The sequence below is a fragment of the Suncus etruscus genome, chromosome 1 (assembly GCF_024139225.1).
Source record: "Suncus etruscus isolate mSunEtr1 chromosome 1, mSunEtr1.pri.cur, whole genome shotgun sequence".
NCBI lineage: Eukaryota > Metazoa > Chordata > Mammalia > Eulipotyphla > Soricidae > Suncus > Suncus etruscus.
Window position 1 is genome coordinate 191,542,778 of NC_064848.1, and position 11,221 is coordinate 191,553,998.

At 54.1% G+C, this 11,221-nt stretch overlaps 1 protein-coding gene across 1 annotated transcript; it reads left to right on the plus strand.

Moving 5' to 3' along the window:
• The first annotated feature begins 5,209 nt into the window (after nucleotides 1–5,209).
• On the plus strand, nucleotides 5,210–11,119 carry GRN (granulin precursor). Its single transcript, XM_049779346.1, has 13 exons — nucleotides 5,210–5,341; nucleotides 7,719–7,863; nucleotides 7,946–8,071; nucleotides 8,189–8,273; nucleotides 8,565–8,680; nucleotides 8,765–8,897; nucleotides 8,998–9,095; nucleotides 9,277–9,400; nucleotides 9,602–9,699; nucleotides 9,785–10,030; nucleotides 10,129–10,341; nucleotides 10,434–10,667; nucleotides 10,745–11,119. The coding sequence occupies exons 2-13, from the start codon at nucleotides 7,726–7,728 to the stop codon at nucleotides 10,880–10,882; spliced, it is 1,749 nt and encodes a 582-aa protein (XP_049635303.1). The 5' UTR covers nucleotides 5,210–5,341; nucleotides 7,719–7,725; the 3' UTR covers nucleotides 10,883–11,119.
• The last annotated feature ends 102 nt before the right edge of the window (nucleotides 11,120–11,221 follow it).

Here is an 11,221-nt window from a genome sequence, read left to right on the forward strand (position 1 = left end):
TTATGTCCTAAATAACTATCATAAACAATTTAGTAAATCATGGTGTTATAATAAAACATTTAAAAAAGAATTCTCGGGGCTGGAGCTATAGCACAGCGGTAGGATGTTTGCCTTGCACGCAGCTGACCCAAAACAGTCCTGGGTTCGATCCCTGGTGTCCCATATGGTCCCCTGAGCCAGGAGTGATTCTTGAGCACATAGCCAGGAGTAACCCCTAAGCGTCACTGGGTGTGATCCAAAAACCAACCCCCCCCAAAAAAGGGCCAGAGAGGTAGCAGGCAGTAAGACAGTGGTTCAAATCCCGGCATACCATATGGTCCCCGAGCCTGCCAGGAGCCATTTCTGAGTGTAGAGCTGCGTAGTGCTGTCCAGTGTGACCCAAAAACCAAAGAAAGAGAAAGAAAGAAAGAAAGAAAGAAAGAAAGAAAGAAAGAAAGAAAGAAAGAAAGAAAGAAAGAAAGAAAGAAAGAAAGAAAGAGAGAGAGAGAGAGAAAGAGAGAGAGAGAGAAAGAAAGAAAGAAAGAAAGAAAGAAAGAAAGAAAGAAAGAAAGAGAGAGAGAGAGAGAGAGAAAGAAAGAAAGAAAGAAAGAAAGAAAGAAAGAAAGAAAGAAAGAAAGAAAGAAAGAAAGAAAGAAAGAAAGAAAGAAAGAAAGAAAGAAAGAAAGAAAGAAAGAAAGAAAGAAAGAAAGAAAGAAAGAGGGGCCGGGCGGTGGCGCTGGAGCTAAGGTGCCTGCCTTGCCTGCGCACGGACCGCGGTTCGATCCCCCGGCGTCCCATATGGTCCCCCAAGAAGCCAGGAGCAACTTCTGAGCGCATAGCCAGGAGTAACCCCTGAGCGTCACAGGGTGTGGCCCAAAAACCAAAAAAAAAAAAAAAAAAGAAAGAAGAAAATTCTCTTATTTTTGGGTCAAATCCATGGGGGAGTCAGGGGTTACTCTTGGTTCTGAGCTTAGAAATTATTCCGGAGGGGGAAAGAAATTATTCCTAGCAGACTTGGAGGACCATATGAGATGCCAGGGATCAAACCTGGGTCAGTCTTGTGCAAGGCAAATTCCCTACCCACTGTATCATCCCATGCTTAGGAATTGACACCCATATATGCCCTCAGAGAAACAGCACAGTTATTGTTACTCAAAAACTGGGAAGATGGGGGTCGGAGTGATAGCACAGCAGTAGGGCATTTGCCTTGCATGAGGCCGACCTGGGATAATTCCCAGCATTCCATAAGGTCCCCTGAGCTGCCAGGAATGACTTCTGAGTGCAAGGCCAGAAATAACCCCTGAGCACCACTAGATGTGGCCAAAAAAACCATTAAAGAAAATTGGAAGATGGTGGTCTTGATAATACGGGTGGTTAGGCGTTTGTCTTGTATACAGCTGGACTGGTTTCAATACTCAGCACCAGGAGTGATCCCTGAGAACAGAGCAGGAGTAAGACCTGAGTGACCCTGAGTGCGCCCTAAAACAAACAAACAAAGGCTTACAGCAGGAGGACCAGATAGATAATAGGGTCAGGGTTCTTGACTTGTACGTGGCTGACCCTGCTTCAATATTGACATCTCATATAGTCCCTTAAGCCCTTCTAGGAGTGATCCTTGAGCACAGAGTCAGGAGCCTTGAGCGCCTCATTCCTGAGTGGGGGACAAAGGAGACTGAAGTTTTATTGAGGTGTGTGGGTGGTGCTTTTTAGTCCCTGAGACATGGATGGGCCTGAGCCTGTTAAGCTTCTATATGTGGATCTCAGCTGCCAGCACCACATTGAATGGTCAGACCTGAGTCTCCCAAATGCTCAGACTTCAGTTTCAGTCTGTCCTTAATGGGTAATTTCCTTAAGGTCCAAGCAGTCACCCAAGACTGTTTGCCCCAGAACTCAGTGTCCCCAGGATGTTGGGCAGGTTTTCCCATGCATTCCTGTCCTTAGTGCAGAGCCGGAAGTAAACTCTGGGAAAAAATGAGAGAATATGAAAGAAAGAAAAGGAAAGAGAGAAAGAAAGATAAAGAAAGAATAAGAGAAAGAAAAAAGAAGAGAAAGAAAAGAAAGAAGGAAAGAAAGAAAGAAGGAAGGAAGGAAGGAAGAGACAGAAAGGAAGGAAGAAAGGAAGAAAGAGGAAGAGACAAACAAACAAACTTGCGCATAGTCTGAGACAGGACTTTAAAGTACTGACGCCCAAACTCCCCACTCGGGACCTCAGAGACAGAAAAGTCTGGTTTGGCTCTGTTTGGGGGCCACACCCAGTTGTGATTAGTGCTTATTCCTGTTTCTGTACTTAGGGAACACGGGGGTGGGGGTACTAGTTAACCAAAAGTGGTGCAGGAGATCAAACCTAGCCCACTGTGTTATCACTCCAGTTCATGGAGGCAGAATACCCTTTGTTTGGGGGGGTTGTCTATGTGTGTCTGGTAGGAGGTTGAGAAGCTCCACCCTCTAGATGCCAGGGGATCTGCCCTAGTTGTGACAACCCCAGTTGCTGCCTGAAACATCCGTCCAGGTCAAGCCACCTGAAGATCACCTCCCTAAAATGTATTTCAGTCCCTCTGATGCCTTTTCGCCTCGCCTGCCTTCTTTCCTGGTTCAGTGCAGTTGGGACTAAAGAGACTCAGTTCTGATTTGCAGAACACGTCATGAACATCACGAGTGTGCAGTCGGTCTAGCCCCAGGACGCCAGGAAAAGAGCATGCGCAGATCTGTCCCAGCAACAACCCCCCCCCCCTAACCCGGGCGCAGGCTCTACTGGCGCCCAACTCACATTCCTAATCTCTCTAGCCTTTGGTAGAGTTCGTCCAGCCTGCCTCTCGCTCCCTCCCCAGCATCCCCAAACGGATGCTGCGGTCCCTCTCCAGTCTCCCCCTTGCAGAAACTTAAGCACTAAATCTCAGCTCCTCGCTGCCCTTTGACTCTAGTTTCCTAACAGGCCCCTGGTCAGCCACTTTTCTGCAGTCAGATAAACACCCTCCACTTAGAATCAACAAACAACCCTGAAACAACAGATCCAAAGCTCAAGCATTCAACTTTAAAATAAACATGTTGGGGCCAGAGAGATGGCATGGAGGTAAAGGCGTTTACCTTTCATGCAGAAGGTCATCGGTTCAAATCCTGGCGTCCCATATGGTCCCCCGTGCCTGCCAGGAGCAGTTTCTGAGCACAGAGCCAGGAAAAACCCCTGAGCACAGCCGGGTGTGACCCAAAAAAACCACAAAAAAAAAAAAAAATAAACATGTTAAGGTGGAGAGAGAGAGAGAGAGAGAGAGAGAGAGAGAGAGAGAGAGAGACAGAGACAGAGAGAGAGAGACAGAGAGACAGAGACAGAGACAGAGAGACAGACAGAGACAGAGACACAGAAACAGAGAGAGACAGAGACACAGAGACTTGGGAACATTTTTAACATTTTTGGAGGGAAGAAAACACAGGTGGTAGAATTGGTGTTGGAACACAGTATCTCTAAAACCCAACGATAAATAACTTAGCAAATCATGGGGCTTTAATTTTTTTTTTAATTTTGGGGCCACACAGGTGGCGCTCAGGGATTACTCCTCACTTAGTGCTCAGAAATTACTCCTGGCAGGCTCTGGGAACCATATGGGATGACGGGGACCCAACCCCGGTTGGCCACGTGCAAGACAAACATCCTACTCGCTGTGCTATCGCTCCTGCCCTTCATTTAAACTTTTTAAAAATTCCTGGAGCCGGGTCCGGAGAGATAGCACAGCGGCGTTTGCCTTGCAAGCAGCCGATCCAGGACCAGGACCAAAGGTGGTTGGTTCGAATCCCGGTGTCCCATATGGTCCCCCATGCCTGCCAGGAGCTATTTCTGAGCAGACAGCCAGGAGTAACCCCTGAGCACCGCCGGGTGTGGCCCAAAAACCAAAATAAATAAATAAATAAATAAATAAATAAATAAATAAATAAATAAATAAATAAATAAATAAATTCCTGGAGCCGGGGACGGCGAGGTGGCGCTAGAGATAAGGTGTCTGCCTTGCAAGCGCTAGCCAAGGAAGGACTGCGGTTCTATCCCGGGTGTCCCATATGGTCCCCCCACTCAGCCAGGGGCAATTTCTGAGTTCTTAGCCAGGAGTAACCCCTGAGCATCAAAATGGGTGTGGCCCAAAAAAACAAAAAATAAAACAAATAAAATTTCTGGAGCCGGCGAGATAGCATGGAGGTAAGGCGGCTGCCTTCCATGCAAAAGATCAGTGGTTCGAATTCCGGCTTCCCATATGGTCCCCCGAGCCTGCCAAGAGCGATTTCTGAGCATAGAGCCAGGAGTAACCTTTGAGCACTGCCAGGTGTGACCAAAAAACAAACAAACAAACAAAATTCCTACAAGTTTAGGCTCACAAATGGCTCTCAAAGAAGAATCAAATCTCTTCTCCACTATGTAGTGCTGCCCTTTATTTCTGGGGGACACTAGGAATTTGGGCCACATCAGAGGTGCTGGGGGAAGGGGGAATTTGCTATTTCAGGCTTTGTGTTGAGGAGTCGAACCAGTCTGCTTTATGCAAGGCAGGCACCTTCGCCTTTATACTACACCCCTGGATCCAGAGTTGATCTATAGCATATGACCTTGTACCAAAATCAATTTTACTCATTTCTTTTAGGTTCTTGGATCTCATCTGATAGTGCTCAGGCTCAGTGCTGAATGGGTGAGGGTCCCTTCTGGTGGTTTGGGCCACCATATGCCAGGAAGCAAACCACTGCTTCTCAAAAGCAAACAAGTGGTCCAGATTATTGGTCTATCTTTCTGGCCCCCCTAAAAAAACTAGTCTGAGTTCCTTCCCCCTTCTCTACCCTTTGTATAACCTGTTCCTCCGTGAGCGCCTTGAGGACAGGACAGGCTTTTTTATTCTTGCTCTCATAGGCCCTATCAACGCACTTTGGGGGTTCTAGTGAGTTTGCTCAGAACAGAAATAGGAGTACCCATTTCCCACATCCAGAAGCGGACACCCCTCAAATAGGGAGAGATCTTGAACACACATTCAGAGGTTAGCCCCCCTGGACTCCAGAATGCCCACCTCTGGCAAACTCTATCAGATGCTTGCAGAGCGGGGGAGGCGGCAAGGCAGGCGCTGGGAAGCCGGGCAGGGTGTCTGTCACATGATTCACTAATCACATGATCCCCAGAAACTGGGCGCAGAAGACAGGAGGAAGGAGAGTTACTGGAGTAGGAAAGAAGTAATGCTGCCAGGATGGCCCCGCCTCCACGCCTCCAGGTAGCCAATGGGAGAGCGATATCCCCGACCTTTGACCAATGGAGGCCGAGGTGGGCGTGGCCTGGCTGCCAGGCCTTAGATGTGGGAGCCGCCGGGCAGTCGCTGGCCGGCGAACTTGGAGCTGGTGGAAGGTAAAGCCGCGCCCGTGCCATCCCCTCGTTCGTCCCTCCTCGGAGGGTTTCGGGGTCCCTTTGGAGTCTCCACAACCAGGGGACCAGGCTCAAGGAGTGCAACTCCTTTGGGGATTTCTGCTGGGGGACAAAGGTAGAGGAGGGTGGAAGTGAGCAGAGGTCGCTGTCAAACGCCTGGGAAGGGAGGCGCTGTCTCTCCTGCACCCCTGGAATTTGCAGTTCCCCCTCACCCCGTGCACTGGGCCTTGGGCCGGTTCCGCTCCCCGCACACGATCGGGGCACCGCGGGTGGCAAAGGAGGTGGTGGGCGGACCCCCGCAGGACTCCACTGGAGTCTGGGCCTCCCTGGAGCTGGTGGGAACTTGGGGATGCGAACCTCGCTCCTGCTGTCTCTGCCATACTTCCTCTTATGGGGGGTGGGTGGGACCCGCCAACTTCCGCTGTGCCCTGTCACTTTTTCCTGCTCATTGTGTTGTGCTCTGTGAGTGGACTCACCTCGGAGGGATCTGCCTTCTCATTTGGCGTTCTGAATTGGGGGTGACCAGCTTGCGGATGTTGGCGGAGTTGGGGACTTGGGGAGGCCCCCGGGTGGGATTGAGGCCTTGGCTCTGAATCCTACAGAGAGGAATTGGGCGTCTCCTCCCCGATCCCCCACCTTCTGCAGCTGTCCGTGGCCACGTGGGGACTTTGAGTCGCCCTGTCATTCAGCGACTGTAGTTTCATCTTCCTAACCCAGACACCCTGGCAGGGAAATATACTTAGAAATGATAAGGGTGTCCGCAGACCTGTGGTCTGTGGCAGGCAGCCTAGCAAAGAGTGTGCCCACTGTGTGCCCAGACCTGGGAGCTGCTGGCGGGCCAGGGAGCGGCTCTTGATGCTCATAGTAAGGGGGAGAGGAGATGGGCCCCTACTACAGTAGCTCTGCAGCAGCACCTGTGCTCATTTCAGCTCTTCCTGGTCCCTGTACTTTAGTGTTTCCTGAAGTGGGGATACTGAAGGGTGCAGGAATTATGCTGGGGTGGGAGGGTAGCAGCCTAGAATGCAACTGGGAGGTTGTTAGTTTGTTTCTTTAAAAGTGGATTTTCTGGGGGTGCTGAGAATTTAGATTTTTTTTTCTTTTTTGGTTTTTGGGCCACACCCGGTGGTGCTCAGGGGTTCCTCCTGGCTATCTGCTCAGAAATAGCTCCTGGCACGCACGGGGGACCATATGGGACACCGGGATTCGAACCAACCACCTTTTGGTCCTGGATCGGCTGCTTGCAAGGCAAACGCCGCTGTGCTATCTCTCCGGGCCCTAGATTTTTTTTTCTAAAAAGAAGGTGGTAGCCCAGCAAACTTGAGACCCTCTGTTGTACTTGAATCCTAGGCTTCTCCTTTCTCCTCCTGGGCCTGGGTTTCTGGTGCCGGGGAAGGGATGGGGTCTGTATGCTTAGTTCACCATCTTTGTTCACCTCCATGACTTGATTTGTGGCAGGAGCCTGTGGCTGATGTCTCTGAGCCCAAATTTCCTCCTCTGAAAAAGGCAGGTAATAATTGGACTGGTGCTTGAAGGAAGCAACAAGATAGTGGCAGGTTAGTTGTCTCAAGATGTCTAGCCACAGACTGTATTTGCCTCTTGGGGGGAGGACCCCTTTAGGAAGTGAGAGGCTCCCTTCCCAGGACTGAGGGTGCCCCTTAGTGAGGTTGCTACCTAGTGGTTGCATGTGTGTCTGCCTGCATCTGAGTCACTCCAGGACAGGGTTGGTACTGTGGGAGTTTGAAGAAGCCTAGTGGTATTGGGGGCCCCCGAAAACACAGGTGTCTCAGTGGCCCAGCCTGTGTCCCATTTCCTGGTGGCCCCGGGGAAGGCTCTGGTGAAGGCCCAGAACCCACTGGCCACACTTCCCCCTTTTATCACTTTCTCAACCCTGTGGTTTCTCGCGCTGTCTCGGGGGCCTCTCAGTGGGGTTCAGGTGTGAACCCTAGTGCTGAGGCTAAAGGGGTGGGCTGGGGAAGTGGAACCTTGGCTTCTTCCAAGGGGAGGGGATCCTCTTCCTTCTTTTACCACATTCCTGTTCTACCAAGACTGTTTGATTCCCCAACTCCACAGTGGCCACAAAACCCACAAGTCTTCCTGATTTTCACCTACCCTCATTTCTACATTCACCCCAGGAGTGCAGGCAGAATGTGGGCCCAGGTGCCAGGACTGAGATTGGCACAGGGATTCTGTGTGACCTAGGATGCATGGAGCCCCACCTCTCTCCTTGCCCGGGCATCGAGTCTTTGGGGGAGATACAGAAACTTGGGCATCTTCACTGTGGGCAGGGGGTGACTGACCCCCAAGATCCGGGTGGTGCAGGTAAGAACGAGTTGCCCAGTGTGTTCTTGCGGTTTGACAGGTTGACCATGTGGATCCTGGTAAGCTGGGTGGCCTTTGTGGCAGAGCTGGTGGCGGCTACACAGTGCCCAGATGGGCAGCACTGCCCCGTGGCCTGCTGCCTAGAATCAGGAAGCACCCGCTACAGTTGCTGCAATCCAGTTTTGGTGAGTGGTCATACCTGGCCGGAGCCCCCCTCGGGGTTCTTCTGAGCCAGTCCAGAAAACTCAGGGCTCCTTCTCTCCCCAGGACACAGTGTCCCCAGTACTGAGTGGGCAGCTAGGCAGACAATGCGGGACTGGTGGCCACTGCACCGTGGGTTCCTCCTGTGTTCTCACCGCGTTGGGGACCTCCAAATGCTGCCCATTTCCTGAGGTGAGGGGCCCACGGGCTCGGCTGAGGGCTTACACTGGCTTTGTGTCTCCTGCTCAAACCTTTTCCAAAGCAAAGGGTCTTCCCAGCCCAACAAAAGCCTCTCTGTCTGCCCTCCAGGCTGTGGCCTGTGCAAACAGTCAGCACTGCTGCCCGCGGGGCTTCCACTGCAGCGCCGATGGCCGCTCATGTTTCCGGAACCCAGGTGTGCCAGGGACACCCCCCGACCCTCATTTCTGTGGCATCCGTACTAAGCAGCTTCCCAGCTCACTGTGGGGGAGGCTGGTCTAAGAAACTGTGTGACCCTAGGTCCTGGGCAAGGTGCTGTAAAGCTGGGTAACTCCTTGGGCCTGTAATCCTGAGGTGGGCCAGAGAGCAAGTTAGGAATGCCCAGGCCAATCCCCCCAACCTCCCAGGAGCCCTGGGGCCTGCAGCTCCTGGAGTGAAGGGGAAGTGGTCGGTGAAGGGAAGTTGGGGTCCTGGGTCCCATTCACAGGTTCCAGCCTCCTAAGCACCGCCATCCAGTGCCCGGACAGCCAGGTCGAGTGCCCCGAGTCTTCCACATGCTGCCCTATGCCAGATGGTTCTTGGGGGTGCTGCCCCATGCCCCAGGTAAAGGTTTGGGAAGGGGTTGAGGGGCTTGGGGGCGGGCAAGGGACCTTAAGGGTGCAGGGTCAGAGTTAGTCTGTCCCCTAGGCTCTGTGCTGTGAAGATAAGGTGCACTGTTGTCCCCATGGCACCACCTGTGACCTCACTCACGGCCACTGCGTGGCGCACACAGGCCCTCAGCCCCTGGCAGTGAAGACCCCCGCCCAGAGGATCAGGGCAGGTGAGGCAGTGGGGGACACAAGCTTGGGGGTAAAAGTAAGGAGAGGCCTTGCCGGACTTCCCACCCCCAGGGCTGCTTCCAGGCCTCTCGAAACTTCTAGGTGATGTCATTTGTCCGGATGGTCGGTCCCAGTGTCCTGAAGATTTTACCTGCTGTCAGCTGCCTAACGGGACGTATAGCTGTTGCCCGATGATCAATGTGAGTGAGTGAGGGGTTATAGTGGATGATCCACAATTGCCGGGCCTGGGCACCTACCTTGCTGGCACTCTGCCCATGGTTGGGGCCTAGCTGCTCAGGACTCATGCTGCCCCCTAGCGGGGGTTGGGGGCAATGCCAGCCGCCCAAAGGAACCAAGTCTTCTTCCTGCATGCCCACCCAGGCCACCTTCTGTCCCGACTACATTCATTGCTGCCCTGAGAACACCACCTGCGACCTGGTCCACCTTACATGCTCCTCCCAGGACAAGGCCACAGACCTGCTCACCAAGCTCCCGGCACACACAGGTATGGCGAGGTGGTACCATTCTGTGCCAGGGACATGGGGCAGATCGCTGCATGCAGTGGTTAGGGCGGGAGCAGCCTCTTCCCCTCACACCGGGGTACAGCAGAAACCCCCATTCTCAGCATCCATTGCCAGCTGGGATCTGGCAAAGGGGGGGCCAGTCCCGAGCCCTGGCCCCGCTGACCCATCTCTTCTCTTCCTAGTGCGGGATGTGAAGTGTGACAGCGAGGTCAGCTGCCCAGATGACTATACTTGCTGCCGCCTCCAGTCGGGCGCCTGGGGCTGCTGCCCCTTTATCCAGGTACCAGGATGGGTGGCCTGGGCCTGAGCAGAGGGGGTGGCTGGCCAGGTTCCTAGCCCATCCCACCACTGTGCCCTTCCTCTAGGCCGTGTGCTGTGACGACCGAGTGCACTGCTGCCCGATGGGGTACCAATGTGACACCGAGAAGGGGGTATGTGAGCAGGCACTCCGTCAGGTGCCCTGGATGGAGAAGGTCCCAGCCCAGCCCAGCGAGTCCAGCGCCCATGTCGCCCAGAGGGATGTTCCCTGTGATAACGTCACCAGCTGTCCTAGTGCCACCACCTGCTGTCGGCTGCAGTCAGGAGATTGGGGCTGTTGTCCCGCCCCAGAGGTACTTGAGTGTCTGGGTCAGCTGGCATCCTAAGCAGGAGGCTGAGTTGGGAGGGTGGTTTGGGGTGGTTCTGAGAATCCCTTTTCCAATCTCTGCAGGCTGTATGCTGCACAGATGGCGAGCACTGCTGTCCCAAGGGCTACAGGTGCACGGATGAGGGCGAATGTGAGAAGGGCAACAGGATGGTGGCCGGCCTGGAGAAGAGGCCAGCTCTCAGCGACACTGGCTGTGACCAGCACACCAGCTGCCCTGTGGGTCAGACCTGCTGCCCCAGCCTCAGAGGCGGCTGGGCCTGCTGTCAGTTGCCCCACGTGAGTGCCCATCACACGTGAGTGTCCCTAAGGGCTGGGCTGAGGTTGGGCTGCAGCATGTCAGCACCCATGTCCCCTCCCCTCCGCCCCAGGCTGTGTGCTGTGAGGACCGCCAGCACTGCTGCCCTAACGGCTACACCTGCAATGTGAAGGCCAGAACCTGTGAGAAGCAGGTGGTTTCACCCTCGCCCCCCGCCACCAACCTGGCCCTCCAACCCCATGTGGAGGCCGGCAGCGTGAAATGTGGCGAAGGGCACTTCTGCCAAGACCAGCAGACCTGCTGCAAGGACCGCAGCGGAAACTGGGCCTGCTGCCCCTACCCCCAGGTCAGTGCTGCCCTGCTGTGGGTGGGCAGGGGGCAGGTGGGCAGCTGCGGGGCCACTCACCCCCTCCGCCCCTGCAGGGCACCTGCTGTCCGGATCAACGCCACTGCTGTCCCTCTGGCTACCGATGCTCGACCAAGGGTACCAAGTGTGTGCGCAGGAAGAGCTTGCGATGGGACGTCTTTCCCAGGATCCACACCGCAAGACAGATGCTATGAAGACCCTGCTAGCTAGCCTCGACCCTTCCTTACTCAGAGGCTGCCACTACTCAGGCCTCCCCAGCACCTTCCCCGCAACTCTCCTGGACCCTCCCCACCCTCATGGGCCCTGGGGTTTCCATGCAAAGGCCGGCAGGCTCTGACCTCAGTGGAACCTGGCCAGGTGCTGTTCCATCTCCGTGGTGCGTGCGTGTGGGTGTTTGAGTGAGCCCAATAAAGTTTGTACACTTTGCTAAGGGGTCTAGGCCGTGCTGCCTGCGCTCCTCGGGGGACGACCCCCCCCCCCTCTCCCCGCCCGCCCTTGCAGAAAGACACACAGGAGCCAGCTCAATCGCCAGT

What these genes read in the sequence shown, in the direction of transcription:
- GRN (XM_049779346.1), top strand. Translation starts at nt 7,726, where the DNA reads ATGTGGATCCTGGTAAGCTGGGTGGCCTTTGTGGCAGAGCTGGTGGCG. An exon ending in GTTGCTGCAATCCAGTTTTG is followed by an intron (nt 7,864 to 7,945) that starts GTGAGTGGTCAT and finishes TTCTCTCCCCAG; the next exon opens with GACACAGTGTCCCCAGTACT. An exon ending in CAAGCTCCCGGCACACACAG is followed by an intron (nt 9,401 to 9,601) that starts GTATGGCGAGGT and finishes TTCTCTTCCTAG; the next exon opens with TGCGGGATGTGAAGTGTGAC.